The following is a 20,680-nucleotide window of genomic DNA, read 5'->3' on the forward strand; positions in this document are numbered from 1 at the left end:
AATTTTTTATAAAAGGAGCTTTGGAAATAAACTGGTAACATACTCATTTGGTTACAAACCACAAGCAAAATCATCATTTTGACAGTTTGGACTCTCCCCCACCAAGAAAGATGTAATGGGTTCCAATGCTCACACAATTCTTTGACTTTCAGCAGTAAAGATTTTTCATTTACTGTCATTGTGTCTTCCAAAGTTCTTTGAATCATGATGCCTAAGTGTTTTATACCTTTTTCCTTCCAAAGGAAAGGGAATGAATCAAATAATCCTTTTGTATAATACACGTTTAGTGGAAGAACCTCCAATTTACTCCAATTTATTTTGTATCCAGAGAATTTACCAAACCTATCAATCAATTCCAGTAAATGCGGAATGGTGGATTTGGGATTCTTCAAATGAAGCAATATATCATCTGCATAAGCTGAGATCTTTACATTCCCGACCTGCATAAGGAATCCCCTGTATCTCCTTTGCCTGCTGTATAGCCAACAACAAGGGTTCCAAAATTTCCCATTCAACAAGAATAATATAATGAACTCCATTAAAAATAGGAAAGAGAAAAGGGGAAAAAACACAAGTCTATATAAAATAACAATTCACACACACTATATAATACAAGTATCCTATATAATAAAACCCTAGCCGCTGTCACAAGCCCGAGTCCAATGCCGGCCTTGTGCCAGTTAAACCCCGGAAAAATCACTCCCTGAAACTAGTCCGGGCTGACCATGTTATCCCTGATAAGCAAGAGCAAGAACAGGAAGCACAGGCTGTGTTTAAACCTAAGGCAGAACACAGCCTGATGAAAACTGGTAAGGGCTCTTTAAATCCTCCATTTTGTGTCAAGCTGGCTAAGCAGGGGAAAAGGCAAACACAGCTGAAGGAAGTTCAGCCCAGGAGTAGGGCTGGGCGTGGTGCAGCAGCTTGGCAGCATTTAGAGGGCTGGCTGACCAAGAGGAAGGGAGACAGAGGAGAGGCTCTCATGTGGAAGGAGTCTCCTAGTCCCCCTGAGCCAAGGGACATTGAGATGTTGGACACTGAACTAGAGAATACAAGCTTGGTAAATCCTGAAGGTGAAGCTATGGAGTACAGCACTTTACCTGAGGTGGGAATGGGTGAAGAAATGGAAACTGATTAATTTGGAATTGTTTTTTTTTGTGTGCTGAGTTTTGTTAAATGTTTCCTTTTCTGTTGAACCTGAGGATTTGCTGGAAGTCTGCTAATGAATGAAAGATATGCTAGTCAAGGGTTTTGCTGTTGTGAGTTTTTTTTTCTTTTGCTTATCAAGAGCTGCTGTGGAACAAAACTTCAGCAAGCAGGTGTGAATATCCTGGAATTTGAGACAGGATTTACACTGTGTGCTAATGAATAGTTTGGGAGTTTATTTTTCTTTTGGATGCCACAGAACCCTTTGACAAATCTACCATATTTGTTGCTGCATTTGCTGAGGCTGTACAGTGCAGTATAGCATACAGAGTTTGCCAATTATCAATAAGACTCTGGAGGAGCTAAGGACTATTAAGGAACTTTATTACACCTGGGACATTGCTAAGGAACTTTGGAACATGATCCAGACCAGGCTGGTTTCTTTCACATGATGTTGTATGTTTTTGCCAAAGACCTTTTTTGGAATACATTTTTTCTTTTGATGCATTTTACTTTGGTTTGTGAATTGAACAATAAATTTGACTTTTGTTATTCATTACTTACTTGTGTGAGGCCATCCTGTTTTTTCACATAAGTTAAGTTCATGCACAACAGGGACTTCCTCCTTCTTGAGGAAGCACGCTGGGGAGAATATTGCGAGCGTGGGCCGGTTACTGCAAGCTTTGAGGACCGGCCACGCTACACGTGGTATCAGAGTGGGATACAGCACCCCCTGTTGTTGGAAAAATTTTTTTTTGGAAAAAAAAAATAGTAATTGTTTTTTTTTGGCTTACTTTTGAATTTGTTGGAGCTGATTATTGAGAAGCTGTGGACTTATGCTGGTGGACTAAGGACTTACAGACACCGGAAAACAAGCCACAGGACAACCGGAAATCAGCTGCGCTGGGACCTTGGAAGCCGGTATTACAGTTCTTTTGGGAGAGCAGTTCCAAGCTCAGAAAGGCTCGGAGTCGGACGCAAGACCCATCCTGGAGGAGCAGTGGTATCCAGACCAGAGTCGGGGTGTTCCCGAGTACCAGAGTGATACAGTGCGCAGACTCATCAGTACCGCGGGTAAGAGTACCTAATCTAACGGGCTGTTGAGGATAAAAGTATCACTCAGGGAGGCTGGTCGGCTACACTGTGGGAGGAGGGTCAGGCAAAACTTAAAAGGAGCCACACTTGGTTTTGTTTTCTTTTTGGTTTCCATTTCAGGTGTTGGAGATGGAGCAGCAGCAGGTGTTGGCCCTGATCGCTGGAGAACGCCAGAAGCAGATCCAGGAGATGCAGGAGGTCTTCCAGACAAGCCAGGACCGCTGGAACCAGGCACAGGACCGTGCAATGACACAGCACCAAGAACTCATGGCTGCAATGGGGGAGCAATCAAGACTGTTTGCACAGTTTCTTCAAGCCCCAAGGCAACCGATGATGGGTGCACCGCTATTAAATCCAGCACCCCAACAGCTGGTAGGAGCCAATCCATTGGCTTGGATGCACTTACATAAAATTACACCCACTGATGAACCTGATGACTTTTTATCAGCCTTTGAAAGGACGGCCAATGCCGCTGGTTGGCCGCAGGAACAGTGGGCAGCACGATTGCTACCATGTTTAGCGGGCGAGACTTTGGCTGCCTTCCAAACCTTGAACCCTGATTTAGCCAGCAACTACCAAAATGTTAAAGCACACATTTTAGACTACTTAGGCTACACACATGAACATTATAGGCAGAAATTTAGATCGGCCATAATGGGAGAATACGAAAGACCTAAGGCCCTTGTCCAACGCCTAACTAAAATGGCTGAACGCTGGTTACAACCTTGCCTAGCTGACCCTAGGGCACTCTTTGCTGAGGTTATTAAAGAGCAATGCCTCGAATCAATGCCCAAGGAGCTCAGAGGCTGGGTGCAAAAGCAAGGATGTAAGAGCTTGATGCAAGTTTTGGAAGTATCTGAGGCTTATTTGGATGCTAGGGGTTCTGCAGGGGAAGTTAGGGTAGTTCCTTCTTCCCGAGGTGAGGTAGGGAAAGAGTCTATACCTACCAATAGACACACCATTCCCCAAAAGCCATCCTTTAGGGAAATGAAAACTCCTGAGCCCGGGGGTCCCGCACGTAGGGAGGGTCCCAAATGTTTCCGCTGTGGTAAAGTGGGCCATATACAGCAGAACTGCCAGGTTAAAAAGGACCTGGTGGCTTTGAGGGAGACGGACATACCGGAGGGGACGGGATCCTACCTTACTCAGGTGTCAGTAGGGGGGCAGCTGTCCGTGGCTCTGGTGGATACTGGCGCTGACCAATCCATGGTGGCAACTCGACTCTGGAAAAAAATCTTTCCTGATGATCAGAAGGGAGCCGGGTCGATTGCTATCAGATGTATTCATGGAGATAGTGTCCAGTATCCTCTCAAGAGCACCACGATCTTACATAAAGACAGGGTTTATAGTTTGAAATTGGCAGTAGTGCCGGAAGCCCCATTTGACCTTATATTAGGCCGGGACTGGGGGGGTTTAGGAGAATACTTAGGGAACAAACAAGGATGTGTGAACACTCGGTCGCAAAAGCCCTCAACCTCGGCTGAAGGAGAACAATTAGGAGAGGTATTTCCTTTCCAAGAGGGCGTGTTCCATAGATACCCCCAGAGACATGAAGTCCCTAATAAAGTAGGGAAAAAGAAGCAAAAGCACCAGCGGAGGCAGGCTCTGGGTCAGGTATCAGCGAGCCAGGAGATCCCCACCCTTCCTAAGGAAATTATGATGATGTTCCCCACTTTTGCTGCGGAACAGAAAGCAGATCCCTCTCTGGTGGAGGCCTGGCAACAGGTTGCTGAGCCTAGGCAGGGTAGACAGGCCTTTAAGATAAAGGGAGGGCTACTCTACCACCAGGAGGTAGAGGGTATAGGAACCTCGGAAGAACAGTTGGTGGTTCCAAGAGGGTTTAGGAAGGTCGTTCTTCACACTGCTCATGACCATCCCTTAGCAGGGCATAAGGGGGCAGAGGCCTCATTGAAACAGGTTAGGCGTAGGTTTTTTTGGCCAGGGGTGCGGCAGGATGTACTGGACTATTGTACAGCTTGCCCTACATGCCAAAAATTGTCCTTAGGGAAACCTCTTCGAGCACCTCTAATTCCTATCCCTAGAGTAGCTGACCCCTGTAGTAGATTGGCTATGGATATCGTAGGACCCTTGGAAAAAACCCCACGGGGATACAGTTTTATTCTAGTGGTGATGGATGTAGCCACTAGATTCCCATGGGCCTTTCCTTTAAGGAAGACGTCATCTGCTGCCATTATGAAGGAACTCACAGGGTTATTCAGTATGATAGGGTTCCCTCGTGAGGTTCTCACAGACCAGGGCAGTAATTTCATGTCCAAGGAAATGCAGGACTATTGGCGAGGGTTTGGAATTAGGCCCATTCGGACGTCAGCATATCACCCTCAGGCTAACGGACTGGTCGAACGCTTCAACCAGACCTTAAAACAAATGTTAAAGAAAGGCTTAGATGGGAACATGAAAGATTGGGATTTATGGGTGCCCTTTGTACTTCTAGCTTGCAGGGAGAAGGTTCAAGACTCACTAGGAGTGAGCCCATTCGAAATGTTATTTGGGAGGAATCCTAGGGGCATTTTGGATGTATTAAAGGAAGGGTGTAGTCCCTCAGAGGATGCCGACACCAACTTAATATCCTACATGACACAATTGAAGCACCGGCTAACGCAGGTGGCGCAAATTGGCAAGAATAATCTAGAATGGAGCCAGAGGAGGCAAAAGATTTATTATGATCGGAAGTCCCGGGAGAGACATCTGCAAGTAGGAGATAGGGTGCTAATTTTGGTGCCTACTGACCCACATAAATTCTTAGCACAGTGGAAGGGTCCGGCCACTGTGGTAAAAAGATTGAATGAGGTGGACTATCAGGTTAGAGATGAGAAGGGACGGGAGCAAACTTACCACATCAACCTGCTCAAGCCCTGGAAGGACAGGGAAACTTTAGCACTGATAGCACAACGAATCCAAGAGGAAGATTTTGGGCCCCAGGTGGCAGACCTTGCTCAGGAAGAAGGGGTCAATGTAGGTACAGAACTTTCTGACGCCCAGGTGCAACAGGTAGGGACATTGATTAAGACCTTCGAAGACGTGTTCTCTGCTACCCCTGGGCGCACTGAGGTGGTGGCACATGAGATCATTACTACACCGGGTAAGATAGTGCGGGTCAAACCGTATAGGTTGTCGGAAGAAAAAAAGAAGCTAGTACAAAATCTAGTGGACGAGATGTTAACCTTAGGAGTCATTGAGCCCTCACTTAGCCCATGGTGCAGTCCGATTGTAATTGTACCCAAGGCAGATGGGTCCCCTAGATTTTGTATAGACTTCCGTCAACTTAATGAGGTCTCACAATTCGACGCTTTCCCCATGCCACGGGTGGATGAGTTATTGGACTGTTTGGGACAGGCCCAATACTTATCCACACTTGACTTAACGAAAGGGTACTGGCAGATACCCTTAATGCCAGATGCTAGGCCCAAGACAGCCTTTAGTACTCCTGCTGGCCTATTCCAATTTAGGCGCATGCCTTTTGGACTTCATGGCGCTGCTGCAACATGTCAAAGGCTAGTCAACGAGGTGCTGCGGGACCACCATCCCTACGCGGAGGCATACCTCGATGATATTGTCATCCACTCGAGTAATTGGACTCAGCACTTGGAACATGTTGCGGCAGTCCTGAGATCATTAAGAAAGGCTGGCCTAACGGTCAATCCCAAGAAATGTTTTCTGGGACAGAGGGAGGTAAGATACTTGGGCTATGTGGTAGGCCGGGGTCAGGTGAAACCACTAGTGGACAAAGTCCAGTGTATTAAGTCCTACCCCTTACCTGTCACGAAGAAGCAGCTAAGAGGATTCTTGGGGCTTATAGGCTATTATAGAAGGTTTATTCCCCAGTTTGCTACCAGAGCGGCTCCACTCACGAACATGTTAAAGAAAGATAAATCAGATACCTTATACTGGGAAGCGCTAGGACAGGAGGCCTTGGAAGACCTGAAAGGATGTCTCTGTTCAGAGCCAGTTCTAAGGGCTGTTGATTTCTCTAAACCCATGATCTTACAGACTGATGCTTCCACGAGCGGATTGGGGGCTATTCTCAGCCAGGAGGTGCAGGGAGTAGAACACCCAATCCTATATCTCAGTCGTAAGCTTCATGACAATGAAAGAAAGTACGCCACAGTGGAGCTAGAATGCCTAGCCGCAAAGTGGGCTATGCAGACCCTAGTTCACTACCTAGAGGGCCAGGAATTCACATTGGTGACAGACCATGCAGCTCTCAAGTGGTTAAACACGATGAGAAACAACAATGCTAGGCTGACCCGGTGGTACCTTGCCCTCCAAACATTTAGATTCAATGTAGTACACAGGCCAGGTCATTTAAGCACTAATGTGGACAGGCTTTCCCGTTTGCAGGAGAACCCGGAGGAAGTTAGACCATGCCCGGGTGGTCATGGTTTAAGGGGGAGGGTATGTCACAAGCCCGAGTCCAATGCCGGCCTTGTGCCAGTTAAACCCCGGAAAAATCACTCCCTGAAACTAGTCCGGGCTGACCATGTTATCCCTGATAAGCAAGAGCAAGAACAGGAAGCACAGGCTGTGTTTAAACCTAAGGCAGAACACAGCCTGATGAAAACTGGTAAGGGCTCTTTAAATCCTCCATTTTGTGTCAAGCTGGCTAAGCAGGGGAAAAGGCAAACACAGCTGAAGGAAGTTCAGCCCAGGAGTAGGGCTGGGCGTGGTGCAGCAGCTTGGCAGCATTTAGAGGGCTGGCTGACCAAGAGGAAGGGAGACAGAGGAGAGGCTCTCATGTGGAAGGAGTCTCCTAGTCCCCCTGAGCCAAGGGACATTGAGATGTTGGACACTGAACTAGAGAATACAAGCTTGGTAAATCCTGAAGGTGAAGCTATGGAGTACAGCACTTTACCTGAGGTGGGAATGGGTGAAGAAATGGAAACTGATTAATTTGGAATTGTTTTTTTTTGTGTGCTGAGTTTTGTTAAATGTTTCCTTTTCTGTTGAACCTGAGGATTTGCTGGAAGTCTGCTAATGAATGAAAGATATGCTAGTCAAGGGTTTTGCTGTTGTGAGTTTTTTTTTCTTTTGCTTATCAAGAGCTGCTGTGGAACAAAACTTCAGCAAGCAGGTGTGAATATCCTGGAATTTGAGACAGGATTTACACTGTGTGCTAATGAATAGTTTGGGAGTTTATTTTTCTTTTGGATGCCACAGAACCCTTTGACAAATCTACCATATTTGTTGCTGCATTTGCTGAGGCTGTACAGTGCAGTATAGCATACAGAGTTTGCCAATTATCAATAAGACTCTGGAGGAGCTAAGGACTATTAAGGAACTTTATTACACCTGGGACATTGCTAAGGAACTTTGGAACATGATCCAGACCAGGCTGGTTTCTTTCACATGATGTTGTATGTTTTTGCCAAAGACCTTTTTTGGAATACATTTTTTCTTTTGATGCATTTTACTTTGGTTTGTGAATTGAACAATAAATTTGACTTTTGTTATTCATTACTTACTTGTGTGAGGCCATCCTGTTTTTTCACATAAGTTAAGTTCATGCACAACAGGGACTTCCTCCTTCTTGAGGAAGCACGCTGGGGAGAATATTGCGAGCGTGGGCCGGTTACTGCAAGCTTTGAGGACCGGCCACGCTACACCGCGCAAGCGCACTCTTAACTGCGTGCTTCTATGATCCGTAGGTCTGTGGCCGCAGGAGTGCACATGCACGCTACTGGCAGCTAGCACGGACCTCCCTGCTCTCCAGCTCCTCCAGGCATCGAGCGGCAGTCCTCCATCCAATCCATCGAAGGGCTCTTATGTCTGCAAAAGCCTACTGAGGATCGCGGCCGGCTGTAGCGAACCTCGCTGGCCGCTCTGCACCTCAGTAGCATGTTCCCTCTGACGCACTGAATCACGTCAGAGGGAACATGCTACCGAGGTGCTTAGCGCCTGCGAGGTTCGCTACAGCTGGCCGCGATCCTCAGTAGGCTTTTTTGATTACAGGTTGCTCTCTCTCTTTATTCAGGGCAGACCAGGAAGAGCAGATAAAGTGTCAGGTATTCGGCTACCGGGCTATAACTCAGGGTGGGCCCGGAGAACGGGTTGAGAGTGGCCGCTCCCGCGCTATGGTTCGTGTGACCCCCACTCCTCCCGGGAAGCGCTATAGGGGGAGAGCCAGGCCGGGGACACCGAGGCGGGGTCCAAGTCCAGGCTGTGGTAGCCTCCATAGTCGGGGTACTGGGCGGCACTGGGGTAGCTTTGCAGGGAGGAGTGGTGGCGCACGGAGCCCGGGTACATGCCAATGTCCGTATGCTTCAACCCCTTATAAAAGGGTGGATCCAGAGGGGTTTTTGCCAATTCAAGCCTAAGGATTGTGCTATACTACAGTATATCTTCTCTTTGGTTAACTTTCAGACTTACCTTGACAAGGAGCACAAACTATGCAGAAGTGACTGCATTTCAACACTTTATTCAAATTTGAGCTGGCTTAAAAAGTCAGTAATCCTGTAGTCTTGAGACTAGAGCATTGTGACACAGTGTAACAGGCCCGGCGGTTCCTCGGGGGAAGATAACAGGAAGGGAGGCCTACTGCTGGATAGGGGGAGCAGGGAAGAAGAGCTGTTAGACAGGGGGGAGGTAAAAGGAAGGGAGAAGGTCTGCTACTGGACAGGGGGAGCAAGGAATGGGTGCTGCTGGACACAAGGGGTGGTGGTGGACAGCCGAGGAAAGAGAGAGACCGAAAGAAAGACAGACAGACAGAAAGCAGCCAAGCAGAGAGAAAGAAAGAAAAACAGACACACACATCTATTCTAGCACCCGTTAATGTAACGGGCTTTAATACTAGTACAATATAAAATGCAGATTGTAACCACAAAATTCCAGTCCTAATAATATCATCCATTACCTGAAGCAAAGGGAAAGCTTTAGACAACTTATGAATCTCTACTAACAAGAAGGAAAGCGAAAGGGATGGGAGGATACTCCATCATAGGGTTATTAGAGGTCCGGATTTACCTGGACACGTCCTCTTTTTAGAGGACATGTCCGGACAGCTTTTCAAACCTGGCACTTTGGGTTTTGAAAAGCTTCCAGCTTGGGAGCCGTGTTGGGAGGGCATCTGCGGATACAACGCGGTGATGTCATTTGCATGCATGCGAAGTCATCGCGTCATGCACATGCGCAGATGCCCTCCCAACGCAACTCCCAAGCAAGAGAACAGGTTGAGGGGGCGGGGCTGGGGCCAGAATGGGGCATGACTTGGGTGGGGCTGGGTGGAACTGGGCAGGCCTGGGGGCATGGCCATGGGTCCAGATTTGACGTGAGTAAAATCTGATAACCCTGCTCCATCAAAATCTTAAGAGTAGTAGACAAAACCTGCAAAATTAAGGTTAGTAATTTCTCCTTAGGAAAAATGCAAACTACCAAGAGATCCTCCCCTGGAGGAACCTCCAAACTCACTTTCCAGACCTTTTAACTGCTCCTCTGCAGACATATCCTGAACCTCTCTAACCTAGGACATGTTCAGGATCCACAATAGAAAGTTCCAGAGCTGTGGCAAGCTTCAAGGTAGGGGAGGGTATCTCTTTCCCCATACCTTTATTTCTGTGCATTCAGATGGCATAACATAATAACTACACTACTTAACCATTGCTTAGCTAGAAATTTCACGTGTGTGATTAACACTGTTCCCTAAGCTGAGCAGGAGCCCTCCAGCTGCATTGCTTCTAATGGGGGGGGGGGGACCCTTTAGTATTTTGTTTTTAATTGCTAGGGAGAAGCAGGTTCTAAGGAATCCTGCAGAACTTGCCTGTCCCTTACTATTGGAAATGTGATATTGAAATAGTACCTCCTACTGGCAGAGCTGTAGGTGGAGAAATCCTACTCATCTTAGAGGGAACAATGGTGATTAGGTAAACTTGCTTGTAAAATTGTTTTCGAAGAAAGCACTGCAGATGGGTCTAGTAACAATGCTGAGCGTCAAATGAATGATATTTATAGAGCTTTTTGGAATGGCCTAACCACTTATCTATGAGAATTTCATACTACTGTAATTTTGTTGCCTCCCCTCAGTTCTCTTAACAAATCCTTGGCTGGGGAATGTGGGGAATAGCTTCATTGTGTTAAAAATAGAATGCAATACAAGTACTTGAAAGCATGGACAATGAGGCCTTTCCAGAAAGCTTGGAATATGAGTCACTTGTACGACTAAACTGCTGTCTTCTGAGAACATAAGTTACTTGTCACCAAATTGCTTTTTATTGTAGGAGAGCAACTTCATCTTGCTCCTGTGAGATAAGCCAATCAGAACTTGCCTTAACTAGTATCATTGGGTTTCCTAAATCTACCTCTTCTTCTCTTGGGATATTCAAAGGCTAAGTAATCATTTACCCCCTTGGTGAACTTTTTCTGTTTTCACAGATCATTGCTGTTGATCCTGAAGGCTCCATTCTTGCTGAGCCTGAAGAGCTAAATCAGACAGATAAAACCACATATGAGGTGGAGGGGATTGGGTATGACTTCATTCCAACAGTTCTTGACAGATCAGTAAGTATACCTACACCTTATGCATAGCCCGAAGATTTGGGGGTGGGAGGAATTGGTATGTGTACCTCTATTATACAGAGCCTAGGGAGGAAAGAAACTATTAAGCCTGTTGCCAGGGCTGGTTTTAGACATGCTTAGTTTTAGACAGGGCCAGGGTAGAAATTAAGGAGGGGACCCTCAGATTTCTCACCTCCCTGATTTCCCCACCTGCCATTATTAACAAACATAAAACAACTTTAAATGAGATGACTTCACACACAAAACACAGTCCTTCACCAAATACAGAACAAATAGAAATATGAAGACCAGAATTGAATTGGGAACTCCAAGAAATTAAATTTGGCAAGTACTGCACTAGAGAAATAAAAACAAAAGTGCATTTCTTTTTGTAGTGAGATCCTATATATCAGTCTACATGATCCTCAGCAGGGCCACCAAGCACTCAATTATTTTTCATAGTGCTTGCCTTTATGCTCCAAATTATCATCTGATCAATTCATTCTATTTTTTACGCTTTGTTTTAATTTATAATAATTTAAATAAATATGTACTAAAAGTACTTAGCTGTATAGTGACGCTTCATGCAGGGGTTGAGTCACCTACATGTTTCACCCATAAAACTTTAAAGGGTTTTTTCAAGGCTACCACTCCCTATCATGCTTTAAGCCAGCGGTCTCAAACACGTGGCCTACGGGCCGCATGCGGCTCTCCAGGTCTATTTTGCGGCCCGCGGTCTGGACGCGATCAAGACAGCATTTCTCTTCCCCTTCCCTTCCTTTTGGAGCAGCAGCGTGTCTGGCCGGCTCAGTCCATCGTTCCGTTCAAAGCCGCGGGTTGGTGGCTCCTCGCACTATCCACTCCTGCATCGGAAGCCTCTCTGACGTCACAACATCAGAGAGGCTTCAGATGCAGGCACGGATCTTGCGAGGAGCTGCCACCCGCGGATTTGAATGGAAAGATCAACTGAGCCGGCCAGACACGCTGCTGCTCCACAAGGAAGGGAACGGAAGGGTAGGGGAAAGAGAAATGCTTCTGCTGCAAAGGAAAGGGGGACTCTAGGGAAATGCTGCTGCTGCTGCTGCTGTACAGGGAAAGGGATAGGGAGGGAAAGGGGAAGAGAAATGCCTCTCCTGCACAGGAAAGGGAGAAGGGAAATGCTGCTTCTGTTGCTGCTGCACCCAATTGGGAAAGAAAGGGAAGAAAGGAGAAGGGGGAGGAGAGGAACAAGAGAAGCCAAGTTCATGGGAGGGAGGGAAGGAAAGGAGATATCAGACCATGGAGGGGGAGGGAGAGATGCCAGGGTATGGGGGAAGGGAAGGAGACAGATGCCAGACCAGGGAAAAGGAAGGAAGGAGGGAGGGAGAGAAAGGAAGGAAAGAGATGCCAGACCATGAAAATAGGACGGAAGAAGAGAGAGATAGGAAGGGAAGGTAAGACATGGAAACAAAGATTTTGAAAAGAAAGCAGAAAAATTGAACATTAAGTTAATGCCAAAGATGGATGCAAGGTAGAACGTGAAGACGGAGAGAAAAACAGTCAAAGGACAAGAAGGCCCTGGAAACATAGTTGAAAGTACAGAAAAATAAAGTCACCAGACAACAAAGGTAGGGAAAATGATTTTATTTTCAATATAGTGATTGAAATGTGTCAGTTTTGAGAAAGAAAATATATTAAACTTTAAATGTGAGGGCTGCAGAAAAAATAGAGTACTTGGAGGGCCGCAGAAAAAATGGTGTCAGGTCAAAACCGCGGAAGACAAAGGTGCGCGCCGACAACTGAGCGCAGCGCGGAGATGCGTGCCGAAGAAAATAACTGTTTTTAGGGGCTCCGACGGGGGTGTGTGGGGAGGAACCCCCCCACTTTACTTTATACAGATCGCGCCGCGTTGTGGGGGGTTTGGGGGGTTGTAACCCCCCATATTTTACTGAAAACTTCACTTTTTCCTTAAAAACAGGGAAAAAGTAAAGTTTACAGTATAATGAGGGGGTTACAACCCCCCAAACCCCCCACAACGCGTTGTAATCTGTATAAAGTAAAGTGGGGGTTTCCTCCCCACACACCCCCGTCGGAGCCCCTAAAAACAGTTATTTTCTTCGACGCGCATCTCCGCGCTGCGCTCAGTTGTCGGCGCGCACCTTTGTCTTCCGCGGTTTTGTCTATGAACCGAAAAAATAGTTAATGTCTTATTAAAGAAATGACAATTTTGCATAAGGTAAAACTTTATAGTGTAATGTAATTTATTTGTAATGTAATTTATTTCTTATATACCGCTACATCCGTTAGGTTCTAAGCGGTTTGAAGAAAATATACATTAAGATTATAAATGAGAAGTAAGAAGGTACTTAAAAATTCCCTTACTGTCCCGAAGGCTCACAATCTAACTAAAGTACCTGGAAATTAATAAAGAATAGTTTATATATTTTATATATTTTTCCTTTTAATTGTTAAAGGAAAGTTTTATAAGCTATAAAGAGTTTTACCTCATGCAAAATTGTCATTTCTTTAATAAGACATTAACTATATTTTCTGCGGCCCTCCAAGTACCTACAAATCCAAAATGTGGCCCCACAAAGGGTTTGAGTTTGAAATCACTGCTTTAAGCCATTCGAAACCAACCATAGCGTCTGGTGAAGAAGCATAAAAAAAAAAAAAATGAATTGATCCGATGACAATTTGGAGCATAAAGCCAAGCACTATGAAAAATAATTAAGTGCTTGGTGGCCCCGCTGAGGATCATGAGGACTGATATATAGGATATCGAGTTAATGAGGTGCAATACGAATGCGAGATTATATCTAGCATTCTCAGATCTAGTTGGAATATAGCCTTCATTAGAATCAATTGAAGTAGTGCCACAGGCTATCTTTCTTTTTGTAGTGAACATAATCAGTGGCACAGCCAAAGGGGGTCCTGGGTCCAAGTTCCATTAGCCACCTCCTTTTACTATAGCTGGTGGGGATCTCAAAGTCCTATCAGCTGAAAACCACCTTCTCATCCTCCTCCAATCTAACATCCAGGAATCTCCAAGCTCTGCAGCCGATGGCAATTCAGAGATCCACAGCTGACTGAAGAGCTTGGAGAGATCTGGCTGCTGAACTGGAGGAAGAGGACTTCAGCTGGTGGGGCTTGGGGTTCCCTGCCAGATCATTTGAGCAGGGTAAATGGAGAAAAATTTTGTGCCCACCTATTTTGGGCTCCGCCCTTCCCCTCCAATCAACTGTGGGACTGAACACAATACAAAGAGAACTGTGGTGTACATATTCCAAAGCTAACATATTCCACTTAAATTTAAAATAAAATAACTTTTATCTACCTTTGTTGTCTGGACAATTTCCTGTAGGAAAAGTCCATAATCGGTTATTGAGAAAGACTTGGGGGAAGCTATTGCTTGCCCTGGATCAGTAGCATGGAATATTGCTACTCCTTGGGTTTTGGCCAGGTACTAGTGATCTGGATTGGCCACTGTGAGAACGGGCTACTGGACTTGATGGGCCATTGGTCTGACCCAGTAAGGCTGTTCTTATGTTCTTTTTTTTTCAAGGTTTTTTTTTATTTTTCCATTAACAGATAAACAAATAGGCAGTTCATTACTATAACACCACCTTGTACAACCAATACTATAAACCCATCAGTAAGCATTATATAACTATACCAACCCAAATAACCCCACACAAACCCACCCTTCTCCATGAAGGAAAAACAATAAAGAACCCCCCCACCCGAATACCCCTCTAAGAACATAACTCCTAAATTGTTCCATTTCAGGTTTGTCCCGGGGGGAGGGGAGGAGGAGGAGGACTGTCCGCCCACTCTAGCCTGCATGTGATACCTTCCCACAAATCAGCAACAGTCTCTGTCACATGGGCATGGAGCTCAGCACGTAGGCACACAGAGTCTGTGTGCCTACGTGCTGAGCTCACTGCCTATATGACAGAGGCTATTGCTGCTGATTCGTCAGGACTCGGGAGTTCAGCTCGGCGCCGGACCCGGACCAGAAATTAGATAGGTCTCGGGATAGGAACCCCGGGTTCATCCCTGTAAGAGTCCTGTCAGCCTTGGAGGGATCCCTGTGGGAGTCCTGTGGGCCTCGGAGGGGTCCCCGTGGGAGTCTCGTTGACCTAGGGCAGTGGTCTCAAACTCAAACCCCTTGCAGGGCCGCATTTTGGCTTTGTAGGTATTTGGAGGGCCGCAGAAAAAATAGTTAATGTCTTATTAAAGAAATGACAATTTTGCATGCGGTAAAATTCCTTATAGTTTATAAATCTTTCCCCCCTCCCCTGAAGGCCTGCATGTTCCCCACTTCTTTGCAGCGTCCTCCAGCTTTCCCCCTGGCCTCCCAGTCTTAGTTTCAACTAATTAACACAGCCTGTAGAGAGGATCGCCGGTGCTATAACGTTCCTTGCAGGCTGCCATCGGCCTCCGCAGTCCCGCCCCTCCTCTGACGTCAGGGGCAGGATTGTGGCAGAGGGAACATGCTGCCGAGGACCACGGCAGCCTGCAAGGATCGCTGTAGCACTGGCAATCCTCTCTGCAGGCTGCGGTAATTATTTGAAGGTAAGAGTGGGAGGCCAGGGGGAAGCCAGAGACACTTCAAAGAGCGAGCAGCACTAGTAGAAGCTGCGGGCCGCAAAATAGTACCTGGCGGGCCGCGAGTTTGAGACCATTGACCTAGGGGGATCCCACAGGACCCACGGGATTCCCGCGATCCCCGTTCCCGTGCAGACCTCTAATCCCCACCAAATATGGTAAAAGGAGCCAACTCACCACATTCCCACCAGCAGGCAGAGTATCCAGAGGCATAGATCCTGAACAGGTGCTCTGGAGTATAGTACCACCTGTACAATATCTTATGCCCATTTTCAGCCATGCTACTTGCAATAGACACTTTGAACAGATTAGGAAAAGCATATTGCCAGGTTGAGAAAATGAATGATTGTCCCAAATCCTTCTCCCATAGTTGTAAACAGCTGAGTCAGGCTCTATAAGAGCCACTGAAGAAAGTGTCCTTGATGGATCTGACGTACAATATGGGGCTTTTTTTTTTTAGCTATTATCTCAGTGAGAAGAGTCTTAGAGCTACAGGCTCTTTCTTGCAGAGAGCTTTCCTCAAATTCATAGAGGCCAGAGTTTCTTTTCGGACCATTCCATCCTTTTTGCCAAAGGTTGTTTCAGCTTTCCATGTCAATCAGGAAGTCAGATTGCTGGTGTTCCAGTTCCAGTTCACAGGTTCTAGGTTCTAAGAAAAAAGACTGGATTCTGAAAAAGTTGGATGTAAAAAGAGTGCTTCTAAGATATATTGAGGTCACCAATGAATTCAGGCTATCTGACCATCTTTTTGTGCTCACTAGTCAGGCTAGATGTGGTGCACCGGCTTCCAAGGCCACGATTTCTAGATGGATCCATAGGGTCATTTTGTCAGCTTTTCACAGTCCACATGCGTTTTAATAACTTGGAACAGTTTAGTGTCATCTGCAGATTTAATCACCTCACTCGTAGTTCCAATTTCTAGATCATATAAATAAGTTAAATAGCACTGGTCCCAGCACAGATCCCTGCAGCACACCACTATTTACCCTCCTCCACTGAGAAAAATGGCCAATCAAACCTATCCTCTGTTTTTTGTCTGATAACCAGTTCTTAATCCACAATTGAACAGTGCCCTGACTCTTTAATTTTCTCAGGAGCCGCTCATGAGGAACTTTGTAAAAAGCCTTCTGGAAATCTAGATACACTATATCAGGGGTCTCAAAGTCCCTCCTTGAGGGCCGCAATCCAAACGGGTTTTCAGGATTTCCGCAATGAATATGCATGAGATTTATGTGCATGCATTACTTTCAAAGCATATTCATTGGGGAAATCCTGAAAACCCGACTGGATTGCGGCCCTCAAGGAGGGACTTTGAGATCCCTGCACTATATCAACTAGCTCGCCTTTATCCACATGTTTATTCACACCTTCAAAAAAGTCAAGCAAATTGATGAGGCAAGATCTCCCTTCAGCTGAATCCATGCTGACTCTCATTAAATCATGTTTGTCTACATGTTCCACAATTTTATTTTTTATAAAATAAAAATAAAATCTTATTTTTTTTATAATTGTTTCCATTATTTTGAGCGGCACCGAGGTCAGGCTTATCAGTCCGTAATTTCCCACATCTCCCCTGGAGCCCTTTTCAAAAAACGGCGAATAGACATGGTTGACTTATACATTGCTAGGCATTGTAGTTAGGCGCCAGTAAATTAGGCCAGGAAAGCCCTTGCTTAATATACCAGTGCCTACCACAAGGATGCCTAGCAACACCTAGGGATACCTAGGTGCTGTTAGTCTTGATTCTATAAAGGATGCCTAGCGGTTGATTGACAACTTTGCAGACTGGCACCTGTTAGTTTTATTTTTTAAAGTTACATAATTTCCAATTATTCAGTTGTATACTCTATTACAATCTTTTGTTAACTGCATAGAACACGGTCCTGCGGTATATAAGCTGACTATTATGTTACAGGTTCGGCACCACGAGGTACCGTTTATAGAATCACTTTGTCTGCCCATGACTCTTTTATTAGAGTATACTAGTAAATATTTGGATACCTTTTTCCAATATTTATGTCCACAATTAAATCATTCATTAAGGATACTACTCAGGGATGGCTCTATAATGAGGCCAAGTGAGGCGGCAGCCTCAGGCAGCACTGTTGAGGGAGTGGCATCGGGTTGGCTAGCCTACCTTCTGGTCGGCTCTCTCACTGGTGCTCCTCTTCCCAACATTTAATGCTTTCACCCTTCTTACCCTCAATTGGCATTTTTCCCATTCCACCCCCCCTTCCCACATCTACCTTCAATTTGTCGGGAAAGTGGTAGCAATTCACAGAGCTACTCTGCTGCCGGTCCCGGCATCTTGTCTCCACTGCAGCCCACCCCATCTTGACAACTTCTTGTTTCCGCTGGGGTGGGCTGCAGTGTAGAGAAGACGCCAGGACCGGCAGCAGGGTAGCTCTGTGAATTGCTACCGCCGCCCAGCAACTTTTATGACAAACTGAAGGTAGATGCGGGAGGGAGTTGTGGTGGATTGGGAAAAATGGCAATTGGAGGAGGGGGAGAAGGGTGAAAGCAGAAAGCTGGAACAACCCTTGTCCCACCCCCATTTTAGATGCTGAGGGCACCAGCTCATCCCTCGCCTCAGGCAGCAGATTGCCTTGAGCCGTTTCTGATACTACTCATTTCTTAGTGTTATTTTTGTTGGTAACTATGGGTGTGTGCTCTTTATATACTAACATTCCCCAACAAGAAACTGGATACATTAAGATCAACATTGTACAAAGCCTCTTGTCCTCTTCTGGTTCCTGCGTCATTTTTGATTCGACTTACTAAGTTGCAAATTCAGAGTAGCTTTGTTTGCGCATTCCATTACTAACATAACCCCCCTTTTATGAAGCTGATTCAGGCTATTTTATCATGGCAATATTAGCTCCAACACTCATAAGAATTCTCTGAGTGTTGGAGCTAGTGACAAAAAAAAAAAGCCTAATGTGGCTTCATAAAAGGAGTCCTTATTTTTGTCATCTTTCAAGAATCATTAGGTTTATTCTTCTCCATGGTTTCAGCATGTCATTTGTTGGTGGTGCTATATCAATGATATATGTTTGCTTTGGAGGGCCACAGAAACTACTTTGTTTTATTGAGCATTTGAATTGTTGCCGTTCTATGATTAAATTTGTTTATCACTTTCATGCTTCTTATTGACTTTTTTGGATGTGAAAATTAGATGGGATCAAGATGGATTTCACACTACAGTTTACACTAACGAAACTGATTGTATATGCATCCTGTTCATTCTAAATCAAGCCTTCCGTTCTCTTAGTTCATTCACTGTCACAGGGATAGATTCACTAACCTCAATTGCATGGCCGATCCGGGCCCGACGAATTCCCAAAACAAAAAAATTTAAATGAGGGTGATTGGAGGAACGCTAGTGTGCGATCCCAACGCATGCGAAGACGATCTGTAGATGGTCTGCGCATGTGTCTAAGACCCATGTGAGCTGCAACTTTTTTTTTTTTAACTTTTACTTTACTTTTATTAGCCCAGCGAGCCCATGGTTTTAACCCGCTTTAAACCCGCAGATTAAAACCATGGGCTCGCATTGCAGGTAAGGGCAGGAGAGATTCGGGGCAGAGCAGGGCTGCAATTCGGGCGGCAGGTAGGAGAGATTCAGGGCAGAGAGATAAATATTAAAATGTCAGGGCAGCAGAGATCAGGGCGGCAATGGAGCTGGAGAGTCGGAAAGGACGTTTGTGACTGGTCCCCAGCAGTCACTTCTTGTGTTGATCGGCCAGCCCAGTCGGTTTGCAAGATTTCTTTAGTGAATCGGGTCCCTGCCTACTTTGCATGCCGTTCCCCTCATTTGCATGCGTGGATCGGAATTGGATCGGCAGAGAGGTAAATGAATTGGGCTGGAGTAAAATCGGGTTGCAAAGGGGTCGCAAACCGATCGGTACATGATCGGTTTGCTTAGTGAATCTAGCCCACAGAGTTTTACTTTAATGGAGAATATTTGAAGACATCTAAAGAATTGTGTGATAAATTTCATGAGTAAAGTTATCCTCAGAAATAGTTCAAGAAGCTAGGAAAAGAGCTTTTTATAATCCGAATGAAGCATTGTTAGAATATAAACATAAACCAGTGGATAAGAATATCTTTACATTTGTTTCAAAATTTAATTCTTTCTCTATGCAAATTGTTAAGAGACTGTGAGGAAGTCGGTAGAGTAATGATGATCACTTCCTTTCTGAGGGCACAGTTTAGATGCCTGACAGCAGATGATGCAAAATAGGTCTTGGGTGGGCAGGGCTCAAGCAGGGAGGAGTTTTAATTATCGAGACAGGGAGCAGTTTGGAGAGGCCCTGAGGCAAGAGGTTCTCCCAGGGTGTTTCTTTTGCCTGTAGTACCTGGGAAAGAGGGGCGGTCCTCAGCAGAGATTGTTACCAGAAGCAGAGAGTTGAGTAAAGTAAGACAAGCTTCTTTAGAACTTTGAGGAAGAGAGTGGATTAAGCCTGTGTTGACAATAGTTTGCAGAAACTATGAAGTAAGAAGTGATTGCTTTTTGAGTGTCCAGACTGTAGAAAGAACAGATTTGGGAAATACTTGCTTTGAATTTTATAAAGTGATTGTTTTGCTTGCAGCCCTTGTATGTGACCATGTTTCTGGGAATTCCAGGATGATATGAAATGCAATAATACTATTATGCATTGTTACTTGGGTCTGCATTTTAGGGGTAAGGGGAAATCATCTAGAGCAGAGATTTTCAATTCAGTCCTCGGGAAACACTTAGCTAGTCTAGTTTTCAAGATAACCACAGTTAATATGCATGAGATAAATTTACCCAGTTAATATGCATGAGATAAATATTTCCATTGTATACTAATCTATCTCATGCATGATCATGATGAATATCCTGAAAACCTGTCTGACTGGATGCATCCCAAGGACTGGGTAAGAACCCCTATTCTACAATTATCATAGTTCATATTTATTTTACAGACTTATCTCTTCACGCCACTGGGTGATAATTCCTAAAGAAAAATCCTTGGTCTTTCATTTAACAACCATAGGCTGAAAATGAAATCTTCATCGCGCCAGAATCCATTAGTGGCAGTCTTTTGCCAATAGAAGTCAACCCTGCAGCAACCGTTAACTTTAATCTCCATCAATGCCAGAACACAAAGAAGACAATTATATTAACTGGCATCTAGAAGTACACTCCTTTAACATGCTTCAAAGGCACCATTAATTCACAGTCACCTATATGTATTAGATGCTATTCAATAAGGTAGCATTTAGCCTATCTGCAAGGGGTGGCATACACGTGGCTGGAGCGTGGGTAGATCGTGGGGCATATCTTCCAGATATGCATATAATTTATAGAATACTGTAAATT

At 45.2% G+C, this 20,680-nt stretch overlaps 1 protein-coding gene across 4 annotated transcripts in view; it reads left to right on the forward strand.

Moving 5' to 3' along the window:
* The window catches only part of CBS (cystathionine beta-synthase), a 370,635-nt gene that overhangs the window by 170,698 nt on the left and 179,257 nt on the right, over positions 1 to 20,680 (forward strand). For all 4 annotated transcript variants that reach the window (XR_004539237.1, XM_033942214.1, XM_033942217.1 and 1 more), the window contains exon 9: positions 10,621 to 10,746. Coding sequence is in view for 3 of the 4 variants with exons in the window: in XM_033942214.1 (XP_033798105.1) it covers positions 10,621 to 10,746 (126 nt within the window). In the remaining variant the exon portion in view is untranslated. The remainder of the gene's footprint in view (positions 1 to 10,620; positions 10,747 to 20,680) is intronic.

Source organism: Geotrypetes seraphini, chromosome 4, assembly GCF_902459505.1.
Source record: "Geotrypetes seraphini chromosome 4, aGeoSer1.1, whole genome shotgun sequence".
Lineage (NCBI taxonomy): Eukaryota > Metazoa > Chordata > Amphibia > Gymnophiona > Dermophiidae > Geotrypetes > Geotrypetes seraphini.